Below are 26,951 nucleotides of genomic sequence, written 5' to 3'. Positions count from 1 at the left end.
AATAACCAAAAAAAACATATTATAGAGGTCAGATACTATCCTTTGTGACTAAAGCAAATCACACTTTTCACTCCCAGAAATCAAAATTAGTATTTGATCTTCAAACTATGAATAAAGATATCCACATGTGCTACCTTTTGGATTTCATCTTAAATCTCACATTCAAAACCACAGAGTCATATTTCCCTTTCCAGCCTACCCACAAAACTCTAGGAAACATATAGGAAGCAAGGGGGAAAAAAATCACAGTATAAATCAAGCATACTTAACGTCAGACTGTCTGGATAGTTTTTTCTTAGCTTGATTTTGAGACTCAAAAGAGTAGGAAAATTTTCCCGTTTTGTAAAGCTCTACCTAACCATTTATCAAAAGATATGAGCACAGTGGTTATGTCCCACATGTAATAAATCAATGGATGACAAAGATAACGGAACAATTTCTGTAACTAATGAACACAAAAACAACATTGTACCTTCTGAATCAGATTAGTTCCTCCTGCAAACGCAGCTCCATTTTCTTCTGCTATTTTAATCTCTGATGCATTCTACCAAAATACAATATTTTGAACATCAATCCTTAAACAAATTCTGTCTGCTTTCAAGCATTTTGTCACAAATAACACGACAGTTCAAAGTAAAAACCATGTTTTTTACTTTTAAATAAAAAATGCATCAATTTTCAACCAGATGCATCAGAAATATTACAACCAGAACAAGTTTAGTTTATAAGTGACTAAGGTGTTTCTTAACTAACATATGAGGAAATACATCAAAATGGCATATTAGGAACACACCAAATAGTTCAATTTAAGTCTCCAATGCCATCAATGTATCATATTGCAAAAGTAAAAAATTAAAATATATTTAGGTTTTGTTTTTTTTTCTTATTTCTTATCGAAGTGCAGTCAATTTACAAACATTAGTTTCAGATGTACAGCAAAGCTATTCAGTTACACATACACATACATACACATATATTTTTCAGTTTCTTTTCCATTACAGCTCATTGAAAGAAACTGGATACAGTTCCTAGTGCTATAAAAATATTTAGTTTTGCTAATTTAAATGAAGACATTTTATCAAACCAATATAGAAGAGTAAAAATTTTTAAGAAATGACAGAAACAAAATTTAGCTTGTTATCTGAAAATTCAAAAAAAAATACACGGTATTAGTGTTTTTTCTGTATGTTCCATTTATGCCATTTGGTTTTACTGTGAAAATATATCACTCCCTTAGTTACTCAAGTTCTGTGTGGCATCTCAAGAGCTATATTCTCTACTTTTCCTGGAAAAATGAATCTCTTCATTAAAAGTGAGGTGGATGAAGAATAGTCAGAAACTTCAAAAAACAAACCATAAACACGTTGTAAACAAATGTTTAAGACAAAACAAATGACAAAGAGCTGAAACTATATTTGTTATAGCCTGGACTTTCATGACTTTCCAGACTAGACATTTTTAAAAGTGTGGTTTCTGTGTCTTCACAGCACTAAGTTGGCCCACTGCTTTTAAATTAATTTTATTATTGTTGTTTGAAGAGAAGAGTATGAGCAGCTAGTAGGATAAATCCTATATTTCTCTTCAGTTTCTAAGAAACATAATGTGGTAGATGAATAATGACGAAGTTAATGTTGTGACTGAGCTCTCTCTCAAACTAACGACATAAACTCAAATAAGTCATCATATAGCTTTGAGCTTCACATGGAGAACGTAAGACTAGGGGAATGCTAGGGTTTTCTCTAACTTTACTCATTCAGTTATTCTAATCATTGATTAATGTCATATGTAAAAAAAAATTAATGATATAAAAAGTTTACATCAGTTACTCACCCCTGTAAATACAGCAACTTTATTGATTTCTGAAATGAATGGGTATGGAAAACTAAGAACACTGGCAAATGGCTCCACTTTTTTCTAAATACACAACAATGGAAAAACAATTATGAAAAATTCATCTTTTCTGTATCTCTCACATCTATATAAAACTGACATGCTTTGTTTTTAATGTTTTCATTCTACCATACATCCTCTCATGAATCCAGAACTATTCACTGATTACAATTTAAGGCATAAGAGATTATATTTCTTTTATAAGAAACCATAATAAAAATCTAAATCTCTCTTCTCAGCTCCACAGTCCCATGGCCCTTGGCTTCTATCTCTACATCATTCATCACCGTCTCTCTTATGTTAAGAGATGTGTTTGCATACCCCTATCTTCCCCAGCACCCAATACAATGCTTTCCACATGACAGATGTCAATAAATGTTTGCTACCTAGAACTAAATTCAAAAGAACATGTAATTTCTTCACATCATCAAGGAGGATACGAATAGAGCTATGAATACTGAACAATATCCAGCGGATCTGCTCAGTAGGTCACCCGGATCTCCATCATTGGCTTTAACACTCAGATAAATCAGATCATATTAACCAGAAATTCAAGACAGTTTGCCAAGCCAGAAAGGCTCTTCCAAGTAGTCTATTTTAAAACAACCTGCACCACCCACTACTTTCAGATATCTGAAAGTCCCAAATAAACAATGGCACATACTTGAGGCACCCTAATACAGGCAGAGTTTCTACAGGGCCTCATAACTAATTTGTTCAGTCATTTGGTCAAGGACCTGTCTAGGCCTGTGCCTCAGAGCTCTTAGGGAGACTTTACAGGAAAACAAATTCTAGGCCCATAGTTTTGGTGCAGCCTTAAGATCTGGAAGAAAGAGAAAAGGAATTATTCCCTAATTAAAACTGATTGAAAGATTATATTTTTAGAAAATCTTTATTTTGAGTGGAGACAACCCTGTAAGGATTTCTTTTCAGACAAAAAGGCACTAACTCTTAAGCACAGTTTATATCAGACGTGCAACTCAGTTTTATTGACTGGCATTCCTTTGCCATTAACATGTCACAACTAGCTTCAGTAAATTTTCCAATGGCAAGCAATCACAACAATAGCATCCCCCAGGGGAATAATGGCTTGTTTTACAAGCACTCTATCAAGAACAAAAAATGTCTTAGGAAGACAACAGAACCTTTGCAATGCCATTAGTTTACAAGTGGCTTCCATTTCTGAAATGAACCCTACAGCTGGTTAACTGAGAAAGTGTTCATCTCGGACACTACATTTTAAAATAAAAGAACTAATAGTAACATTATGGTATAAAATAAAATTATAATAGAGCTAATATAAACTATTTCTAATAAATAAGAACTAAGAAATGAGACAGACCTTGGTTCAAATCCTAACTCTACCCCCACTGTTCTTGAGCAAGTTACTTCATTTTCTGTGTCTCAGCTTCCTCTTGAGATTATTACAGGATTAAATGAGAAAATGCATCCAAAGCATGTAGCATTGCAGCTGATAAACAGAAGTTTCCAGTAAATGTTATCTGTTATTATTTAACACCAAATCCTTTACTGTTATCTCATTTAATCCTGAATATAATCATATAAACTAATAAGCATTTTTAACTCCCTTTATAAGTAAAGAGGTGAAAAAACTGAGGTTTGGAGAGGTTAAATCAGAAGCTCAAAGTCAAAGAGCAAGTAAACGGTGATGCCAGGATTCCAGCCTGTACTGTAACCTGACTCCAAAGCCTATGCTCTTAAGCACTGTGCGGTACTGCCTCCTCCTGTGCTCAATTAGTGTTACGGAGGGGAGGGTATAGCTCAGTGGTAACACACGTGCTTAGCACGCAGGAGGTCCTGGGTTCAATCCCCAGTATAACAGTTAAAAAAAAAACAAAAAACACCTAACTAACTTCCCCCACAAAATGAAAAAATAAAACATAAAAAATCAATTACTGTTGCCACTGAGGTTGTTAAACTGTATTCAAAAACATACACCTTCTAGTTTAACCCCAAAAAAGATACCCTCAGAATAAAAATTAAAATATCATCACCAAGAAAATTAGATTTAAGTGAGCAGCTTACAAAATTTAGCATAATGGACCTCAGTTCTAATTTAGTGTTTCTCCTACTTTTAGAGTTTTATAAACAAGTCTTCCATGAAACTGCAATACATAAACAGACAAAACAGAAGAGTTCTGGTTGAAACGAGAGTAAAGGGCTTTGCACCCAACCCATACAAACTTAGTCTCAACTCAGGATTCTAAGGAACATATCTGAAGGCCACTGACCCAATCCAAAGCCTTCATTTACAGAGTAGGAACATCACACCAAGGCAGCTTAAGTCATTTTACAAAGTTACAGTAATATTCCAATTAATTTTAACACTACTTTTGTTAAAATTTGTACCAGTGATTTTTCAGGTGAATAGAAGATTCAGGCATTGTATGTTCATCAGTTCTGCAAAATATTTTCAACATTTTATTTCATATTTGGAAAATTTAAAGACAGAAAAACATATTTTTCATCCTAAAGTACAAAAAGAGCATAAGATTTCCTAAAAATTATTACGGGAGACAAGAATTTTTAAAATTAAGAAACAGCAATTCATTTAACCATTCACAGATGAATTTATTTTAATCAAGTCTACATACCTTTTTCCCCAATGCCATATCCAGTGTCAAATCAAGATAAATGCCTTGCTTTGGATTAGTAAAGTCCAGAACCTGAAATTTCTTAAGTAAATGAATAGCTTTCTCCACCTCGTATATCTGCCTTGGGTATAAGCGTTTCAGGTAGACATCATCTTCAGGTTCACCTTCCATAAAGGGATATGACTTTATTTTTTCTGTCTCATCCTTTTTCTCATCTGATGCTTTTTCTTTGGCACCTTTTTTTGTTTTCTTTGCAGGCCTTAAGGAAAGGTAAGTCCAAGATCAGTTATCTCAATATGTAGTCCAAGAGACTTAAAAAAAAACAAAAGGCACTGCACATCAGAAAAAAATGACAAAAGATAAAGTTTAATTTAAAAGCATTGATTACTTTACAGTTTTCCTAGTTCAACAAATATTAAGTGAACTCTTGTACTGTTTGCAATTGATACAAAGTTGGATAAGGCAGTGCTCTCCAAAAACTTAGAGAAAAGAGACATGTAAATAGATAATTTCAATATAATGTGGTAAGTACTATGAGACTGTTATCAGAACCATAGGGAAAAGACATTTAATCCATCCTAGGAGGCCAGGAAAGGGTTCTGAAAGAGATGACCCCAAAGTCAGTTTTTGAAGGATAAGGAAGAATAAGCCTAGATATGTACCCAAGACAAATGAAAATATATGACCATACCAAAACTTGCACACAAATGTTCACAGCAGTATTAACTCAAAATAGCCAAAAGGTAAAACAACCCAGATGTCCATCAACTGATGAATGGATATATTAAATGTGTTACTTATCCATACAGTGGAATATTTATCACCAATGAAAAGGAATGAAGTCCTGATACATGCTGTAATATGCATGAACCTTGAAAAGGTGATGCTAAGTGAAAAAAGTCAATCACAAAAGACCACATATTGTATGGTTCCATACACAGGAAGTATCAAGAATGGACATATCAATAGAAACTGAAAGTAGTTTGTGGTTGTCTAGGGCTGGGGGAGAGGGTTAGGGAAATGGGGAGTGACTGCTTATGAGCATGGGGTTTTGAGGGAAGATAATGAAAATGTTCTAAAATTGACTGTGGTGATGGTTGCACGACTGTGAATATATTAAAAATCACATGATGAAGCATGATAAACAGAATGGTACACAAGGGGAGCTATTGTAAGTTCTAGCGGACTAGAGCAGAAGTTGGTAAACTTTTTCTGTAAGGGACCAGATAGCAGATACTCTATGGTCTCTTGTCTCAATAACTCATCTCTACCATTGTAATGTGAAAGCAGCCATAGACAATACAAAATGAATCAGTGTACCTGTGTTCTAACAAAACTTTATTTATGAAGACAAGTTTTATATTTTTAATAATTTATAATTTTCATATGTCACAAATTACTGTCTTTTCTCCCAATCACTTAAAAGTGTAAAAACCATTCTTAGATCATGAAACATACAAAAATAGACAGCAGGCCTGATTTTTCGGCCCACTGGCCATATTTTGCTGACTCCTGAACTAAAGGGTAAAGCAAAAGGTGGGAAACAGCAGAAGATGAGGCTGGAGAATCTAGATCACAGAGGGTCTCCTCTAGAGGCAATAAGAAGCCAATAAACAAGACTGGCATCTGTATTTCAAGTAGAGTATTCTGGGTGCAATATAAGGGATGGATATGAAGGAAGCTGGATTAGAGACAATTAAGAGATAACTCCCTCCCTTTCTTCTCAAGGAGGTATGACAGCATGAACCAAAGCAGTGATGGCAATAGGCTGGAGAAATTATAGAAATATTTTACAAGGTAAATATTGAACATAGGGAAAAGGTAAAGAGAAGACTCTAGAATACTTTGTAGGTTTCTGACTTGGGTGACTAGACATAGAGTTAGCATCATTAACTAAAATCAGAAATAAAGAAAGCAAAATGGGTTTCTTATTAGGGAGGTAGTCACAGAGATGAACTGGAGTTTGGGGCAATGTGGTGTTTGAGTGTGGGCTTAGTTGCATCAATTGGCCCCAATTTTTTATCCTCTCTATTCAAGTCCCTTTACTAAGTGACTTTGCAGTTCCTTCCACTTAAAAAGGTGCAGTATATTTCCCAGGACCTTGGTTTGGTCATGTGACTAGTAAGCCAACAGAATAAAGCAAGTGACAGCTTCTCTGCTCTAAGCTTAGGCCGTAAGAGGCTTTATCTGTTTCTACTTGTATGTTTGCATTTCTGCCATTTTCATAAGAACATGCGTAGGCTAGCCCAAAGGTGGGAGGATGAGAGGCACGTAAAACAGAGCTGCCCCCAAAGAGCCCCAGGCTAGATTAGACAATTCTCAGCTGACCTGCAGACTCACAGAGGCACAGCAAGCCCAGCCAAGGTCAGCCAAGACACCTACCCAAACCTAGCTTAGAACAGCTCACCCATATATGTGTGTGCAATGATAAACAATTGTAGGGTGGCTTATTACATAGCAAACGCTAACAAGATGCTTACAAAATATCTAAGAAAATATGTTCAACAGGTAAATGCAGGTTGAAGTTTGAAGCTAAGACAGAACTAGAGGTGATATATTTTCTCAGTATTAATAATTCAAATCACACCTATAATCTTATAACCATACAAGCTGTTTTATCAAAGAAACAATATTCTAGAGAGATGTTTGGCTTCTCTGGTAGACAGAATAAAAGCTTCCCAAAGATGTCCATCCATATCTACATGGCAAAAAGGACTATGTAGATATTATTAAGACTAAATAACCTGAGATGGGGAGAGTATCCTGGATTATCCAGGTGGTCCTAATCTAATCACACAGTCCTTGAAAGCAGAAAAACTTTCCCCTTTCATATCTGCATCTGACAGAGATGGGAAGAGACAGGAGAAATTTGAGCATAGGACTCAATATTCCATTCCTCACTTTGAAGATGGAAGAAGGGGGAGCCACTGAGCCAAGGAATGTGGCAGCCTCTAGAAGCCGGGAATGGTAAAGAAACAGATTCTCTCCTACAGCCTCTAGAAAGGAACAAAGCTCTGATGACACCTCGATTTTAGCCCACTGAGATCCATGTTGGACTTCTGACCTACAGAACTGCAAGATAATAAACCTGTGTTGTTTTAAGCCATGAGGTTGGTGGTAATTTGTTACGGCAGCAACACAAAATTAATATGGGCTCCTATAAAATATATGTGAAAGAAATAGATGAGAGTAAAATGATTTTTAAAAAAAAAGCCTCAAAAACCAATCCAACATATAATCCGTTCTCACTTATAGCCTTTAATGAATCCTTATTACCACGCTAATAATAGTATCCTCCCAACTAATGAGCAATTCAACAGAATAGCAGATAATGACAGTGCTCATTTTTAATGGGACACAGGTGTCCTACTGGACTGATGACAAGTCTTAGTATGTGCCTAAGTGGATGGATGCAACATGCCTCAATAGTACTTGGAAATATGCCACAAAATTCTGAAATCTTCCAAACTGGAAATCACACTTAACATTTAGTAAAAGAGCAATGAGGCCAATAGAAGAAGGAGCCTAGACGGCCTGTTTTAGTGATAAACTCTCTAAAATAAACAAATGAATAAATATCCTAGTTATTACCTACAGATTTAGTTTACACAAGTGCTGATTTTACCACTGAATTTTTAATCATGGCTGAACCTGTCCGTTTAATTTGCAATTAATAATACAAAGTTCCCAGAAGTTAAAGTATGGTTTTTAAATTAATAAATATTTGCAAACCCCAAAAGTCTGTTACATAAAGAGACTGATTTGGGTATACAGTGGTTTACTTATATATACTTTGGACCTTGTTTCACAAAGTATTTGAGATGGTTCAAGTGAAAATATTGTTAAGTTACAAACAGAACACTGTTAAGTATAACATCTTTATAACAGAGCAAATAGGACTCTAAGGAAAACACTTTTTTCGAAAATTAAAAAAAAATTTGCAATTGAATAAAATCTGTCAATAATAATTAATTTTATAAACCCACCACCTGTTTCCATGACCGTCCAAAAATTGTCTGTTTTTATTCATAAGAATCACATCCAGAAGCACTTTATTGTTCGTGCAATTATGTGAAGTCCTATCAAGAGGGCTTAAATACTATGAATCTCAGGGAATAAAACAACCATATTAGAAAGGTTTTGGGGAAGGTGAGGGAGAAGCACCTGGCAGTCTGAATTAAAGAGAACATAATTTAGCTGCAGTTGCCTGGGTAACTAAACCACACAGATTAAATGAGTAATAAGAGACTGTATTCAGATAATAACTTCCTCCCTGCCTCCCCTCTCTTAACTTCGAAAGCGTGAAAGGAAAAATAATTCTATGGTTATACCCAAATAAAACAAGATAAGAAAAAATTCAGTCCTATAATAAAGCTCACTATGAGACCTTTGAAAATCTGTCACGCCAGAGATCCAAGTCCTTTTAAGGCTAAAGAACCCTTTACATTGAGGAATTGGGGTGAGGGGTGGGAAGTACACAACCGCAGTCAAACTAAATTGAACTAAAGAGAACTAAGGAGGAAATGCCTAGGGCATATAACCCTTAATGGAATATAAATGTCTCGAATTCTTATATCTAAGTGTAATCACATAAATAAATTCACCAACATCTCTGATGCTGGTTTATTCATTAAACTAAATGCAGAAGTTCTGCTTACACTTACAATGTAAAAACTGATAGAATGAAACCCAGTCAATAATAATCCAAATAAAAGCTGGAAAGAACATTAATAATGACAGAGTCAGATAAAAGCACAACTTTTCCTGAACCTATAAAAGAGCTGAGATAGCAGGGCAACCAAGTAGGCCTGAAATCTAAGGAGTCAATCTCCCCACAGCCCCACTCCACATGCATCCTGCCGGGATGGTCTCACCCATAGCAGAGAATGAGGAAGGCAAGCAGGTAAGAAAAAAAAAAATCAGCTAAACTTTTAGTGCTAGTGTGACAGTATAAAACCCCTGAGAGATCCAGACACAAGGGGAGTTCACACTCAATGCATGGACCCTTTTCACAGACCCCCTCCCCACCAAGTGCTCCCAGGAAAGACTGGAGCAGGCCAAGAGACTAGAACGCCTCCCTCGAGGGTGCAGCATGGAGATCTCTTACTGGTGCTGCCAATAACTGTAAAACCTTCTAGGACACAGGTAAACACCCACTGTGTGTAGGGGAATGAAAGAAGAAAAAAACCACTAAGACTTCTATCCTGGGGCAGGGGTTGGGGTTGAGGTGGGCAGGTGGCACAGTAACCTCTATAAATAAAGCTACGGAAGGGTCCAGACACTCTGGCACATGACCTGCGAGAGAGATATACCATGAAGGGGAGAGGAATAGTGAGAAAACCTCATCCCCAAGGACCAGTGACACTGGGCCTACTTAAGACAAAGGCTGGATCTGGGAAACAGAAACCCTCCTTCACCCATCACCTGCCTGAGAGCACTGAGTAATAAGCAACAGCAGTCTTCTGCTAGGGGAGGAACAAGAGCATGGAGAGTGACCCCCTCATGAGGCACAGACGCACAGACAAGGCAGAAAACTGAGCATGGAACAGGAACACAGAGAAAAAAAAACTTCCAGCAACCTAGCCCCCACCCTAAGCACTAGGTAACAGTACAGAAATTTGAAGCTGGTGGTGGTAACCATAGCAACAGCAACCCCAAACCCAGCTCAACCTCTGACAGGACTGAATCAACGCTGTGACAAAAGAGGAGGCATATCCTCTTCCAGGCCTAAATACTATGTATTTCAGTCTCAACTGTTCTACACAAGATACCTGGCAGTCAATGAAAAATTCTGAGACATACAAAGAAACAAGAAAAAGAACCTATAGTCAAGAGAGAAGCAGAGAAGGGGGCTAAGATGGCGGAGTAGAAGGACGCTCGTAGCTCCCCTCTCCCACAAATACACCAAAACTCACATCCACGGACCCATTCAGCCAACCCGAGCACCTGCCGAACTCCAACAGAACATCGCCCTCTTCAAAAAACGACGCCAAAAATCTGGTAGAAGAAAAGGAAAAAAGAAAGAAGAAAAGGCAAAACAGTGAGGGACCAGTCCTACAGGGAGGGAGCGGCAAAGGAGGACTAGCATTCGTTCACTGTGTCTCCCCTTCTCCAACGGAGAGGCCAGTGGGACGGAGGGGGAGCCTCCAAGGCTGGGATCTATAAAGAGCACCCCTTGACCGACAGAACTAAGTTAAACGGGCACAGAGGGTCCCTGCAACACCCAGCCCGAGACCCAAGCCGGCAGCTAGGGGACAGGACAGGCTGCCCGAGCCGGGCGGAGGACTGGGGCAGTTGCACTGAGGCAGCCCTGGGAGACTGCAGAGTGCTGTGCACCATGGAGGAGTGGGTACACAGGGTAAAACAACCTGGGCCCTCCATAAAACAACATGGCTGATGTGCCCTGGGGGGAAGGGTGCCATACCCCCCATCTCTGAAAACCTGAGGAAGGTTTTTGGGTGAAGAGAGGCGGGGCTTAGGTGCAGAGGCCATATCCTCCAGCGTTTAGCACCCAGGCAGGGGCAGGGTCAAAACCTGAATCACTACTTAAGGGCATAGCAGCCTCAAAGGCCAAACAGAGACTTGTTTACAGCCCGAGTCAGACAGGACCTTTCTGCCCTGGTACCTCAGAGAACTCATGCCGCCAAGACAGACAAGGAGCTGAGTTTTGGCATGGACCAGGGGCAGGGCTATTCCATGGTCTTCCCCCAGCCTGCCTACAGAGCGAGGACCCAAGATGGAGCAGGCAGCTGCATACAGCAAGGTAGAGACCAGCGCCGGGAGAGGGCGGATGACCACCCACCTTCCTGGGAGGAACGCAGTATCTGATTGGGGTGCTGGGAGGGGGCGCGATCCACCTGCCTACCTTGCCTGAGCACAGCATCTGACTGCTGCATTGGGAGGCAGAGTGACCCGCCCACCTCAAAGGAGAGCAGCACCTGACTGCAGTGTTAGGAGGGGGCACAATCTGCTTGCCAACAGGCACTGGGAGCAGCACAGACAAGGGCGCCAAAGGAAGGCCTCTGAAAACAGCAAGCTGAGTTCGCGAAACACCGTGAAGACAGAAAGACTTCTCAATAAAATCATTAAGAGCACACAGTCTCCACGAGAATAACCCCCCTTTTTTTATCTGTTCTATTTTCTATTACCTTTGTAATTTTTACTTTTTAAACAATTATATATGCTTCCAGTTTTAATCCCTTTTAAATTTTTCTTTTAAAATATTTTTATCAGTATTATTTTTTAAAAATTCACCTCATTTCATTTTTATTTCTCTTGGTTTTGATCTCTTGCTATTGATTACACACAGGTTTAAATTTCTTTTTGCCCTTTTCTCCTTTTTTAAAGGGTTTTAAAAGACATCTCAACCCGATTGCTATTCTGCTTCAACCTGCTCGTCTATTATTGATTATACACTGTTTTCAAACTTTTTTTCTCCCTTCTTCTAAAATTCTTTCTCTCTTTTTTTTAAGTTTTATTCCTGCATAGGCGTTAGATAGATAAATAAATAAACTCCTTAAGGACCACAATAGATAATTGATACTCCATAAGCCACAGTGCCAGAGAGATATGAGCAAGATAAAGAAACAGAGGAACCATTCCCAATTAAAAGAGCAAGAGAAATCCCCTAAAAGAATGATCAATGAAATAGACATTGATGGCCTACTAAATCAAGATTTCAAAGGAGTGATCAAAGTACTGAAGGAACTAAAAGAGATAGTGTTTAGAGATATAAAATATGTCAAAAATGAAATTGAAGCTGTAAAGAAGAACCAAGTAGAACTGGTAAACTCATTGGCTGAGATGAGAGCTGATCTAAAGGCTGTACAAAGCAGACTGGATAATGCAGAGGAACGAATAAGTGACCTAGAAGACAAAACAGAAAGCACCCAATCAGAACAGCTGAGAGAAAAACAAATAAAAACTAATGAAAACAACATAAGGGACCTATGGGATAATATAAAAAGTGCCAACCTATGCATAATAGGGGCAAGAAGGGGAAGAAAGAGCAAAGGGGACTGAAACGGTATTGAAAGAAATCATGACTGAAAACTTCCCAAACTTAAAGAAGGAATCAGATATCCAAGTACAGGAAGCTCAGAGTGTCCCAAATAGGAAGAACCCAAACAGACCCTCACCAAGACATTTCATAATCAAGTCGGCCAGAGTCAAGGATAAAGAAATGATCCTAAAAGTAGCAAGAGAAAAGCAAAGAGTGAGTTACAAGGGAACCCCCAAAAGGCTCTCAGCTGACTTCTCTACACAAACGCTACAGGCCAGAAGGGAGTGGCAAGATATATTCAAAGTCCTGAATGAAAAAAAGATGCAGCCTACGATACTTTATCCAGAAAAGTTATCCTTTAGGCTAGAAGGAGTGAGAAAGAATTTCACAGACAAGCAAAAACTAAGAGTTTAGCAACACTAAACCCATGCGAAAAGAAATATTGAAAGGTCTACTCTAAATAGAAAACAAGCAGGATGCTACAGAAATGAGAAACTCAAAACTGGGAAGGTGACAACTACCATGAATTACAAATAGAACAAACACAAAATTGTAAAAGAAGACATCTAAGTCATTAAGAGTGGGAGAGGGAAGCAACAAAATATAGAGTATTTTTTTTCATTTCTTTTTAAAAATTTTTTTTTCTCAGTAGGATGGATTTGAGATTATATTACTATCTGTTCAATAAAAACAGTTACACTAATGGGCTAATAGACTTAGAAAAAAGGGTAACCACAAGCCAAAAACTTACAAAGGAGTCACAAAAACTAAATAAAATCCATGATAATACAAAGGAAAACTACCAAACCACAAAAGGAAGAAGAAAGGAACAAAGAGGAAATACCAAATCAACTGCAAAGATAAGTTCAATATGGCAATAAACACACATCTATCATTAATTACTGTAAATGTTAATGGACTAAATGTTCCAATCAAAAGCCATAAAGTGGCAGATTGGATAATAAAGCCAGAACCTTCAATATGCTGCATACAAGAGACCCACTTTAGGGAGAAGGACACATATAGATTGAGAGTGAAAGGATGGAAAAGGATATTCCATGCAGATTGAAAAGCCAAAAAAAAGCAGGTGTAGCAGTAATGATTTCAGACAAAACAGACTTTAAAACAAAGGCCATAAAGAAAGATAAAGGACAGTTTATAATGATTAAAGGAGTAGTACAAGATGAGGATATTACACTCGTTAATATATATGCACCCAATATAGGAGCACCTAAGTACATAAAACAACTACTAACAGAGATAAAGTGGGATACTGATGGGAATATAATCATTGTCAGAGATTTTAACACCGCATTAACATCACTAGACAAATCTTCCAGACAGAAAATAAATATGGCAAAAGAGAAGTTAAATAATACAATAGAAAAATTAGATTTGGGGACATTTTCAGAGCATTACACTCCCAAAAAATAAGATATACATTCCTTTCAAGTAAACATGGAACATTTATCATGCTTGGGCACAAAAGAAGCCTCAACAATTTTAAGAAGATGGAAATTATCTCAAGCATCTTTACTGACCACAATGCCATGAAACTAAAAATCAACTACAGAGAAACAAAGGAGAAAAAAAGGAAAGCATGGAGATTAACAACATGCTATTAAAAAAATCCAATTTGTCGATGATGAACTCAAAGTTGAAATTAAAAAATACCTTGAGACAAATGAAAATGAGAACACAACCACACAAAATTTATGGGACGCAGCAAAGGTAGTACTAAGAGGGAAATTTATAGCGATACAGGCCTTCCTCAAAAAAGAACAATCTCTAATAATCTAACCCACCAGCTAAAACAATTAGAAAAAGACGAGCAAAAAACCCCAAAAGGCAGCAGAAGGAAGGAAATTATAAAGATTAGGGAGGAAATAAATAAAATAGAGATTTAAAAAAATAGAAAAAAATCAATCAAACCAAAAGCTGGTTTTTTTGAAAAAGTAAATAAAATCAACAAACCTCTGGCCAAACTCACAAAGAAGAAAAAAAGAGCACAAATAAGCAAAATAAGAAAGGAAAATGGAGAAATTACAACACATAAAATAGAAATACAGAATATCATACAAGAATTTTACAAAAAACTATATGGAACCAAAATGGATAACCTAGAGGAGATGGACAAGTTTCTGGAAACATACAGTCCACCAAGGCTGAAGCAAGAAGAAACTGACCACTTGAACAAACCAATCACTAGAAATGAAATTGAATTAGCAATAAACAAAAAATCTCTCTACAAATAAAAGTCCAGGACCAGACGGCTTCACCGCGTAATTCTACCAAACATACAAAGAACTCATACCAGTCCTTCTCAAACTCTTCCAGATGATTGAAAAGGAGGGAATACTCCCAAACTCATTCTATGAAGGCACCATCACCCTGAACCCAAAACTAGCCAAAGACACTGCTCAAAAACAATTTATAGGCCAATATCACTGATAAACATAGATGCAAAAATCCTCACTGAAATTTCAGCAAATAGAATCCAAATGCATATTAAAAAGATTATACATCATGATCAAGTGGGGTTCATCCCAGGGACACAAGGGTGGCTAACATATGCAAATCAATCAATGTAATACATCACATCAACAAGAGAAAGGACAAAAACCACATGGTCATCTCAAAAGATGCAGAAAAAGCATTTGATAAAATTCAACACCCATTCTCACCAAAGTGGGTATAGAGGGAACATATCTCAACATAATAAAAGCTATATATGACAAACCTACAGCCAGCATAGTACTCAAAGGTGAAAAATTCAAAAGCTTCCCAAAAAATCTGGGACAAGACAAGGATGCCCATTAACACCACTTCTATTCAACATAGTCTTGGAAGTGTCTTGGAAGCAATCAGTCTTGGAAGCAATCAGGCAAGGGAGAGAAATAAAAGGGATCCAAATTGGAAAAGAACAGGTAAAAATGTCACTATATGCCAACGACATGTTATTATATATAGAAAACCCTAAAAGGTCCACACAAAAACTACTAGAGCTGATCGAAGAATTCAGCAAGGTAGCAGGTTACAAGAATAAATTCAAAAATCAGTTGCATTTCCTTACACTAACGATGAATCAACAGGAAAAGAAAGTAAAGAAACAATCCCCTTTAAAACAGCACCTAAAGTAATAAAATACCTAGGAATAAATCTAACCAAGGAAGTGAAAGAATTATACACAGAAAACTATAGAATGTTGATGAAGGTAATTAAAGAAGACTTTAAAAAATGGAAAGATATCCCATGCTCCTGGATTGGAAGAATCAATGTTGTTAAAATGGTCACACTGACCAAGGCAAGCTACAGATTTAAGGCAACCCCTATCAAGTTACCCAGAACATATTTCACAGGACTAGAACAAATCATAATAAAATTTATATGGAACCACAAAAGACCTAGAATTGCCAAAGCATTACTGAAGAAAAAGAAAGAGGCTGGAGGAATAACTCCCCCAGACTTCAGAAAAAACTACAGAGCTACAGTCATCAAGACAGCATGGTATTGGTACAAAAACAGACATATAGACCAATGGAACAGAATAGAGAGCCCAGAAATGAACCCACAAACTTTTGGTCAACTAATCTTCGACTAAGGAGGCAAGAATTTACAATGGAATAAAGACAGTCTCTTCAGCAAATGGTGTTGGGAAAACTGGACAACAGCATGTAAATCAATGAAGCTAAAACACTCTCTTAAACCATACACAAAAATCAACTCAAAATGGATCAAAGACTTAAACATAAGAGAAGATACAATAAACCTCCTAGAAGAAAATATAGGCAAAACATTATCTGACAGACATCTCAAAAATATTCTCCTAGGACAGTCTACCCAAGCAATAGAAATAAAAGCAAGAATAAACAAATGGGACCTAATGAAACTTACAAGTTTCTGTACAGCAAAGGAAACCATAAGTAAAACAAAAAGACAACTTACGGAATGAGAGAAAATTTTTGCAAATGAAACTGACAAAGGCTTGGATCCCTAGAATATATAAGCAGCTCATACAACTTAATAAGAAAAAACAAACAACCCAATCCAAAAATGGGCAGAAGACCTAAACAAGCAATTCTCCAATGAATAAATACAAATGATCAATAGGCACATGAAAAAATGCTCAATAGCACTAATTATCAGAGAAATGCAAATCAAAACTACAATGAGGTATCACCTCACACCAGTCAGAATGGCCATCATTCAAAAGTCCACAAATGACAACTGCTGGAGAGGCTGTGGAGAAAAAGGAACCCTTCTACACTGCTGGTGGGAATGCAGTTTGGTGCAGCCACTGTGGAAAACAGTATGGAGATTCCTCAAAAGACTAGGAATAGACTTACCATATGACCCAGGAATCCCACTCCTGGGCATATATCCAGAAGGAACCCTACTTCAAAATGACACCTGCGCCCCAATGTTCATAGCAGCACTATTTACAATAGCCAACACATGGAACCAGCCTAAATGTCCATCAACAGATGACAGGATAAAGAAGATGCGGTATATTTATACAATGGAATACTATTCAGCCATAAAAACCGACAACATAACGCCATTTGCACCAGCATGGATGTTTCGGGAGAATGTCATTCTAAGTGAAGTAAGCCAGAAAGAGAAAGAAAAATACTGTATGAGATCGCTCATATGTGGAATCTAAAAAACAAAAACAAAAAAACAAAGCATAAATACAAAACAGAAATAGACTCATAGACATAGAATACAAACTTGTGTTGCCAAGGGGGTGGAGGGTGGGAAGAGATAGATGGGATTTTAAAATTGTAGAATAGATAAACAAGATTATACTGTAAAGCACAGGGAAATATACACAAGATCTTACGGTATGGAAGCTCACAGAGAAAAAACTGTGATAATGAATATATATGTTCATGTATAACTGAAAAATTGTGCTCTACACTGGAATTTGACACAAAGTTGTAAAATGACTATAACTTAATAAAAAACATTAAAAAAAAAGAAAAAGAGAGAAGCAGAAACAGTCAGAGGTGCTTCTGGCAAACCATGGGTGTGTGTGTATATGTATGTATGTATGTGTGTATATGTGTGTGTGTGTATATATATATATATATATATATATATATATATATATATATATATATATATATATATGTGTTAAAAACGTGGGCACTCTCACTCACTGCTGGGTAGGGACGTAAATTGGTACATCCATTACTCCTCCAACTTTTCAACAACAAAAAAGAATCCAGGTACTATACAGACTCAAAGAAAGCTTCTATTCTAGTTACATTCCTGCCTCCTCTCTCTTCATCCTATATTCAAGCCATATCGTTCACTTTTATGCCTTTGCACCACTGAAATACCTTTCTCTCAATTCTCCTGCAAGATTCCATCTATCTTTTAGGAATCACCTCAAATACTTCTTGCCATATTCTCCTCCAGGAAAAATTAACTAACCTTTCATCTGTGATCCCATAAAATTTGGTCCATTCCTCTACTATAATAGTTAAAACATATTAAAATTATAGTGCAAGGGAGGTTGTCAAAAAAAAAAGTTATAGTGCAGATATGTGCTGACTGATAATGTATAAACAACTCCTACTAATCAACAACAAAAAAATGGGAATAGGACATGAACAGAAAATTGACAGTAAAAAAAATATAAATGGCTTTTAAACATATAAACGACCTCAATAATAAAAAATACAAATTAAAACCAAGATGGTACCATTTAGTACCTATCAAATTGGCAAAGTTCAAAAATTTTGATTATACATATGTGGGAAAATAGGCATTCTAGTATTACTTGCTAGTAAGCCCATAAATTGGCAAAATCTCTATGACGGCAATTTAGTGTTACCTATCAAAATTACAAATGCACACATCTTTTGATTCAATTCTATTTCTGAGTTTGTACTACAAGTATATTCATAATACTTGACAAGATCTACGTACATGATTATTCACTGCAAGGTCATTTGTAATAGTAAAAGACTGGAAAGATAAATGCGTATCGATAGGGTAATGGTTCAGTACGTTATGGTATATTCACACAATGAAATATTATATCCATGTTCATTGTACACTATTTACAATAACCAAGACATGAAAGCAATGTGAGAGTCCACTGATGGACGAATGGATAAAGAAAATGTCATACATATACATACACACACACACACACACACTATTCAGCCATAAAAAGAACGAAATCTTGCTGTTTGCGACAACAAGGATAAATTTTCACTTTTGCTAAGTGAAGTAAGTCAACAAAGAAAGACAAATACCGTATGACTTCACTTGTAAGTGTAATCTGAAAAAAAAAAAAAAAACACACTTACAGATGCAGAGAGCACATTAGTGACTCCCAAAGGCAGGAGGTGGGGTGCAGATAAAACAGGCTCAAATGGTCAAAAGGTACAAATTTCCAGTTATAAAATAAGTAAGTCATGGATAATATACAGCACGGTGACTATATTCATAATACTACAATGTATATTTGAAAGTTGCTAAGAGAATAAATCTTAAAAGTTCTCATCACAAGAAAAAGAAATTTTATGATGATGGATGTTAACTAGACTTACTGTGTTGAGCATTTCCCAATTTATACAAATGTCAAATAATTATGTTGCATACCTGAAACTAATATGTCAATTATATCTCAATTTTTAAAAAACAACAGCTCCATCTGGAACAATCCCCAAGATACATTATGTTAGAAGCACACAAGTGAGATACAGGACAGTGTTTATTGTTAGAAAGCTATTTTCCTCTACAGGCAACAATTCTGATACTAAATGTGTAGATTTTTTCCCACAGTCTCCAATTATCTGACACTAGCTGGATATCCTACAATTCAGTACAACTCTGACACTATCTATCTGGATTAAGCACCAGATCCCACAAATTAAGGAATCAGTCCCACAAGACTACCTCTGCTTCAGCTGCCAACTGCAAGTCTGGCCATCTGGTACTTCTGGCCAACACCTATACATTGGGGGTCCCAGAACCCCCTCCTCACACTTCAAAATTTACTAGAACAGCTTGCAGAACTCAAAGAAACAGTATTTACTGGTTTATTATACAACATAGGACATAATAAAGAATACAGATGAACAGACACATAAGACGAGGTCTAGGAACTTGTCCCCACTGGGTTTGGGTGCACCACCCTTCCAGCACGTGGATGTGTTCACCAGCCAACCTCTCCAAACCCCATAGTTCAGGGATTTTTATGGAGGCTTCATCATGTGGGTATGATCAATTATAAACTCAATCTCTATCCCTGCTCTCCTCCCTGGAAGGTGGGAGGTAGGGCTAAAAATTCCAAGCCTTTATTCATGGTTTGGTCTTTCTGGTGACCAGTCCTCATCCAGGAGCCCACCAAGAGTTGCCTCATTAGAATAGTAACACTCCTATCACCTAGGAAATTTTAAGGGTTTTAGGAGCTCTGTATCAGGAACTCGATCAAAGACCAAATATCTTTGAAAAATGCTCCTGGCATCCCTATCACTCAGGAGATGACAAGGATTTTAGGAGCTCTATGTCAGGAACGGGTGGCAGAGACCAACATAAATACTTCTTATTATGTCACAAAATCCTTGCTCCAACATTTACTAGCTCTGTGACCTTGGGCAAGTTACATAATCTATTGGTGCCTTGCTTTTCATCTCTAAAAAAAGCATAGCAATGGCTTCCATATAAGGTTGCTGGAGGGATTAAATTGGTTATTGAATGTTAGTGTTCAATAAATGTGAAGTACTATTTTAAGAAGTCATATCTCTCCTTCAGGACTATTAGGACAAAGAAGCAGAGATGATAAACTTTTACAACTATTTCTGTGTGTCTTTATGGTACCAAGCAAAATAGTTTTTAATAAAAGATTTAAATGATAGCAAATGAAATAACTAAAAAAAAAAATACTTACTTCACAGCAGCAGCAAAATGTCTGTTGGGCACCAGAACACATACAGAGCAAGGATAAAGAGACATCTGAGAAGCCAACTTGGAAAGACTATGCCTTTGATGATATATCAAGACTTGAAAGAAAAAAAAAAATAAAATATTAATATTAATCATTACATTCATAGTTTTTACATTCTCAATGTTTTTTAAAACAAAAATATTCAATAGTTTGTGATTGTTAATCATTCTTTAAAAGGTGTAAAAGTGAAAACGGCACTTCTTGAAACTAAAGCCAGATAAAAACATCTAATTGAAGAATTTTGTCTTCATTTATTTTCAGTTTAATCTAGTTCAACCTCAACAGAGTGGGTTAGCTCTCTTATTACAGATTAAGTATATACATGCTGAATTTTTCTTAAATTAAACTTTCTTCTTCTTTTTTCTTTTTTATAGATAATACATTCACAGAGTTGCCAAAGGTACTTCTGAAGGATAAGAACAAAGTGGAGGGAACTGCCTTACCAAAGATCAAGACTTGTCATAAAGCTATGGTAATTAAGAGACTTCGGCATTGGCACAAGTATAGAAAGACAGACTAATGAAACAATAAACAGCCCAGCAACAGACCCATGCACATATGGATATCTGAAATTTGAGAGAGATGTTATTGCAAGTCACTGTGCAAGGAATTTAGTAAGTGTTGCTAAGACAAGTGATTATTCATAGGGGAAAGTATATTTAAATCCCTATCTCACACATACACAATCAAATCTAGAAGGACTAAGGACTTATATGTAAATGGAAAAACTTAAAGTCTTCTATAATTTAGGAAAATACCTTTATGACCTTTGAGGAGGGAACAATTTCACAACAACCCAAAAGCACTAACCAAAAAGTGACTATAGGACTATAAAAATGAATAAACTATATGCTAGACAAATAGATAGATGTTATAAATATCTTTGGTATGTAGAAATACTAGGGAAATGTTTTTATTTCAGGATTACAAAAGAATATACAAAAGTAAAGTCTTCCTCCAACCCCTAACACCCAGCTTCCCTCCTATATTAGCAACTTATTGTGATTCTTCCCAGAAATATTATTTCCCTCCTCACTGATAAAATGATAGCACACTCTACTCACTGTTCTAGACCTTGCTTTTTCATGTAAAGGTATTAAAGCCCATTTTCACACATATATTAGATGTAGATATAGATATACTCACATATTTTTAAGAGTTGTATATATATATAATCTCATATATGCCTTTCATAAAGATATGTTTATATGTATATATTATAGCAATAATTTCATATCAGTTCATAAAGACTTTATCTTTCTAGAGCTGCAAAGTACCTCACTGTGTACTTGTATCATAATTTAATCAGTGGTTGACCATTAGGTCATTTATAATATTTTACTATTATCAACAGTGCTGCAGTGAATGACCCTGTACAAACATCATTTTGCACATATACAAGTATATTTGTAGGATTAATTTCAAGAAGGGAATTTGCTGGGTCAAAGAATATGAACACTTGTAATGTTGATAAATACTGCTTTCTAAAATAACAGTTCCATATACATTTCCACGAGCAATGAAAAGGTTGCCTGTTTCCATACACTCATGCCAACGTAGTATGTTACCAAATATTTTGGTCTCTGTTAATCTAGTAGACAAAAGGTGGTATGCAGAGCTGTTTTAATTTGCATTTTTCTTATGGGTTAGGCTGAGTATGTTTTCATATGTTTGATCATCTAATGTTTTCTTTTCTATTGAATTGGCTTAACCTCAATTTTTTAAGTGAGTTCTCAACAACTAGGTTTTCATGTAAAATGACCCTTAAAGTCCAGTATCTTAAAATCTATTCATTACATAAAACCATAAAACCATAAAACCAATAGCTTGTAAATTATAAGACTTGTCTACACATCAAATGAATTATTTTCATAAGTTAAGTTTCCAAGCACAGAGCACTGGGCACACAGAACAGCTACCAAGTCTTCACTGTGGTCTATAAGGCCCTATGTGAGACATCCCTGCTTATCACTCAATACCACTCACCTACTTGCTCACTAAAACCCTTTTCTCAGATCTTTGAATCCTTCAAATCCCTCAATTCCTGTCTCAGGGCCTTTACATTTAATGTTACATTTGACTAGGATCCACCATCTCCACATTTTCCCATGGCCAACTCCTTATCATCAGCTCAAATGTCATCAAAGCCAAATGCCTAACAACTCTGTTTCATTCCTAATCTTCTAAAACAAAGTTGAAGTACAAGAAAACCACCAAAACTGTGAATTCTATGAACATATGGGTACGACATTTGGGGGCAGTATAGGAGATCTGTTTATTACTGGGAATTCCCTGTGGCACAAAAGCAACAAAGGGCTTTAATGGCTAGAAAGAAAAAGGGAAATAGACTATTGAGATCCAGTTCCTGCCCTCCAAAATCTCAAATTTAGTGGGCTCTGCTGGTATGCAACAGTCTAAGAGGAGATCCTCCACATTTTTAAAGGAGTCAGTTACCTCGAAAAATCACATGTGACAAATGAAAGAGCAATTATCCATTCAAGATTTGGCAAACATTTCCAGAAAATAATTCTAATTGCACTGAACAAGAACCCAATAACCTTGGCAAGATCTTCAAAATAATAATTCTCTTGAATACATCAATTGCAACCTGCTATAAATAATTAACCACTACTTTTAGATTCCCCAGTCATGACTACCAGAAATTAACATTCTCAACAGAAATCAAAACTGTTCCAGACTAAGGAAAAACAAATTACAAAAATACCACTACTTAAATAGCACTGTTAGACCATGAGATCTATATTTTCAATCCCTCTGTAGTCAATTTGTCTATCTGTAGTATTTCATGGTATTTCTTTAACATATTTCTTCTCTTACTTAGCAGATAACCTCACTTGCTACTTCAGAGAAAAGAGAAGCCCTCAGAATTTCCTCAACAATTTAAAAACCTATTTGAATCTGCACTCATTCTCAAAAGGCAACCCCACCCCTACCCCAGGGCAATGAGATAGATATTACTCCACATCCTTTGCAAGCTGATTCTCTTAAACTTGATAGTGAAATGTTAGGATTCCCCAGGACTTCTCAACCTAACTCTATAATCCTCCCTCTCCCCCAGGAGATCTTACGCATGTAGTCTTTGCCTCCCCACTATAGGCACCATAATCCACCATCTACCTGGCTTACTGCAACAAACTCCAAACTATTCTTTTACTCTTGGCCCTCTCCATTTCTTTTCCACCTACTAATAAAAGGGAAGATTTAAAAACAAAAATCTCATCATGTTCTTAAAACATTTGGATGGTCTCACTTTGTCCTCCGAATAAAGTAAATTCTTAACAAGATCCTCCATGAGCTATTTCTAACCTATTTAGTCAGCTTCACCTAACACCACTCTCTCTCATGCTTGCCACACTTCAAATACACTGGCCTCCTTTTCAGTTACTTGAACACATCGTGTTTTTTACAACCTTCAGACTTTCAAATATAATCTTCCCTCCATTTGTGAGATTCTCCCCTACCACTTTCCACGCCCCTCTTCCCATAGCTAATTCATTAAAATCCAGTGATCTTTCAGGGACTCTGTTTAAGCTACTTCTTCAGAAAAGTCTTCCCTGAAGACTCACAACAGATTAAGGCCTCTCATATACACTCTTACAACACCTTGTACTTTTCCTTCACAACCACGCAGGAAAATTGTATTAAAGAAATAATTATCAAATTAACGTCTACTCTTCAATAGATGATAAGCACTATGGCCAGGGAATGTATATAGCTTGTTCACCATTCTGTCCCTAACACATAACAGTGTTTGACAAATGAAGACACGATAAACATCCGTTGAGTGAAGGAAGGAAATCTGAACAAATGAGCAAAAATTGGATTCAAGTTACTTTAAATATTATTCATTTCAACATATGGAAGAAGGGTGGCATTTTGTTGAAGATCCGCATTATTTATTCATTCATTTGCTCAACAATGAATATGCCGAGGAAACATGCACTAGCACTGCTTTGAGCACTTAGTGAACAAAACAAACAAACTCCTCCTTTTGGAGCTTACATCCTAGTAGGGGGGAGACAATACTAATAAATATAAAATGGTATTGGTAAGGGGAACCCCACTGGGTAAAAAGAATTGAGAATCAAGGGGGAAAGTGGATTGCAACTTTAAATAAAAAGGTGAAGGTAGGCCTCCTTAAAAAGGTGACACTTGAGCAAAAGCTTGAAAGAAATAAGAAAGTCAGTCATGCAAATATCTTTAAAAAAAGTGTTCCAGGCCCACTTCACTTGGGAGAAAAAGCCCTTCCCATGAAGGAATGTTCTTTGTGTGGTTAAGGAACTAGGAAGCCAGTGTGGCTAGAGCACAGTGAAAGGGTAGCTGGAGAGGTCGGAGTGGTATGCTGGATGAGTGGAGGTGAGAGAAGACAGGTACCTAATGATGTGGAAGACCCTAGGCCAATATGATAATAAGGCCACATATATAAGTTTAAATTTTCTAATAGCCACAATCAAAAAAGGTAGGGAAAAAAAGACTAAAATGAAATTAATAATAAAACTTAACATATTTTATTACAGCTAATACCCCAAAATACTATCATTCCAACACATTATCAATATGAAAAAAATTGAAGTATTTCACTTTTTTTGGTACTAAGCCTTTCAAATCTAATGTGAATTTGACATACTCATTTTGAATTAGCCACAATTGAAGTGCTCAGTTGTGGATAACAAAATGGACAGCACAGCTGTAGTCCATTCTAAGGACTTTGGTTTAGAAAAATAGGGAGACTTTGCAGAGTTTTGAGCATAGGCGTGGCATGATTTAAGTTCTTAAATGACCAATCTAAATATTTGTTGAGAGTAGACTGTAGCTTGGAAGGTAGCTGCAGTGAGCTAATAGTTGTCAAGGTCTGTTGTGATCTCTTGCCACCCCTATTTTTTAAGCAACAACTATCCCAAATAGAGAATGCTGGTCTTTACACTAAGCTTTTCTGTGAGAAGCTCAGCGAAAACTACGATTCTGTTAAATTAATCAATCAATCACTGACCTAGGAGTAAAGTTTCAGTCTTCCACTGCCACTCACTAGTTTTATGAACTTGGCCACATACTCAACAGAATGAGTTTCTTCCTCTGTAAAACGGGGGTGATCTCGGCTGCTGCCTCCACCTAAAGATCCACCATAATTAATAACAATATATATCACTGTGTTTCAAAAACACAAAACAAAAATCTGTTAAGTACTGTACCCAAAAAGTGTGGTCATCCTAGCCAACAAACTGGACCTTGTAAATGCTCTAAAGGGTTGCTACCAAGAAGTACTACAAAATTGGCCTCCAAATGATGAATGCTGACCCAAATTAGACAACGCCTGGGAGTTTAAGAATTGGAAGAGCCTGCAACGATGTGCTGAGAAAGAACCAAGCATTCTGTAAACTGTAAAAGTTTACGGATATGAGCCACTCAAATGTAACACCTTTTCCATTCCGGAACTCACTTCACGTGTCAAACGCCTTTCCCCGCAGTTCACACCCACAGTATCGGAGATACAACCATGTCTTTGCCTCCACCTCTGCGGGTGGCTGGAGGGGTGACAAAGTATATCCCCCTCCCACTCCACTCCTAGGGTGGACAACTACAGAAAGGAGTGAAACCTCTGACAAGGTCTCTTTTAAGTAGTAACGACCCTCTGGAAAATCTAGAGCCCAGAAAGAGTAGAGGCTTATGGAGCCACCAGTGCAGAGCCGCACCTAGGAGAGTCCGGCTTGCACTCTGCTATCACAGAAGACCCCACACCAGAGTTATTTTCCCCGCAAGCCCGGACTACCCTCCGCTTTACCTCTACCGAGGCATCTTGCGGCCGCCGCCATGTTGTTCACTCCGGAATGTGTTGACGAAATTGGTCCCACGCTTCAACTTGAAAGAATGTTTAAAAGGGTTCCCATCCGGAAGTGGCGGAGGGGGAAGGGATTCCGAGGAGCAAGAGGAAAGGGGCTGGAATCAAAGCAGGCTTTAAAGCCGGTGGGGGAGGGCGCGCAGCGCGGGTGCCCCGTGGCGGTGCTCCCGGCAGTCCTCCGTGCTGCCGAGGATCTCGTGTTCCGTGGTTCCGGTACGACAGCTTAACCGTCTAAAGGGGAATCTGCCCTCCCTGAAAAATGCACACGATCTGTTGGCGATGCTCCAACTATTTCATTCCCTTTTATTTTTTCCTTTTTGATTCTGCACATATGCTCAGAACGATCATTTTAATAGATTTTGAGAGTACCCAGAAAGCATGAAAAACTGAAAATCTGAAGAATCTCACCAGATTCCACCGCCACGTTTCCAGCCTTGTAAAGATTTTTTTAAAATAGCCCGGCTTTCCACTACCGCCCAAGGTGGGTGTCCCACTCAACAGCAAACTTCCTTTTTAAGTCATCTTAAGATCAGCGTGATTTTAAATTAATCTAACATTAATCAGGTTTACATTTTCTCCTGCTGACAAATTGTGCCATTAGGATCAATTGAATAATAAAAC

General features: G+C 37.2%; 1 protein-coding gene across 8 annotated transcripts in view; it reads right to left on the bottom strand.

Annotated features, from left to right (window-relative positions):
* MRPL1 (mitochondrial ribosomal protein L1) overlaps window positions 1–26,522 on the bottom strand; it is a 77,065-nt gene extending 50,543 nt beyond the window's left edge. For 6 of the 8 annotated variants that reach the window (XM_045506129.2, XM_074345883.1, XM_074345878.1 and 3 more), the window contains exons 1-5: window positions 26,274–26,522; window positions 20,417–20,528; window positions 4,506–4,764; window positions 1,831–1,914; window positions 473–544 (exon numbers count right to left, since the gene is read on the bottom strand). In XM_045506129.2, the coding sequence (XP_045362085.1) occupies window positions 473–544; window positions 1,831–1,914; window positions 4,506–4,764; window positions 20,417–20,528; window positions 26,274–26,304 (558 nt within the window). In that variant the 5' untranslated portion in view covers window positions 26,305–26,522. Of the gene's footprint in view, window positions 1–472; window positions 545–1,830; window positions 1,915–4,505; window positions 4,765–20,416; window positions 20,529–25,484; window positions 25,593–26,273 lie in introns of those variants that run through there. The other 2 variants (XM_010969289.3, XM_045506134.2) reach the window with 2 other exon arrangements.
* Between the last annotated feature and the right edge of the window lie 429 nt (window positions 26,523–26,951).

Source organism: Camelus bactrianus, chromosome 2 (assembly GCF_048773025.1).
Source record: "Camelus bactrianus isolate YW-2024 breed Bactrian camel chromosome 2, ASM4877302v1, whole genome shotgun sequence".
Classification (NCBI taxonomy): Eukaryota; Metazoa; Chordata; class Mammalia; order Artiodactyla; family Camelidae; genus Camelus; species Camelus bactrianus.
Note: the sequence above shows the minus strand (reverse complement) of the source record. Positions and strands in the feature narration are given on the sequence as shown.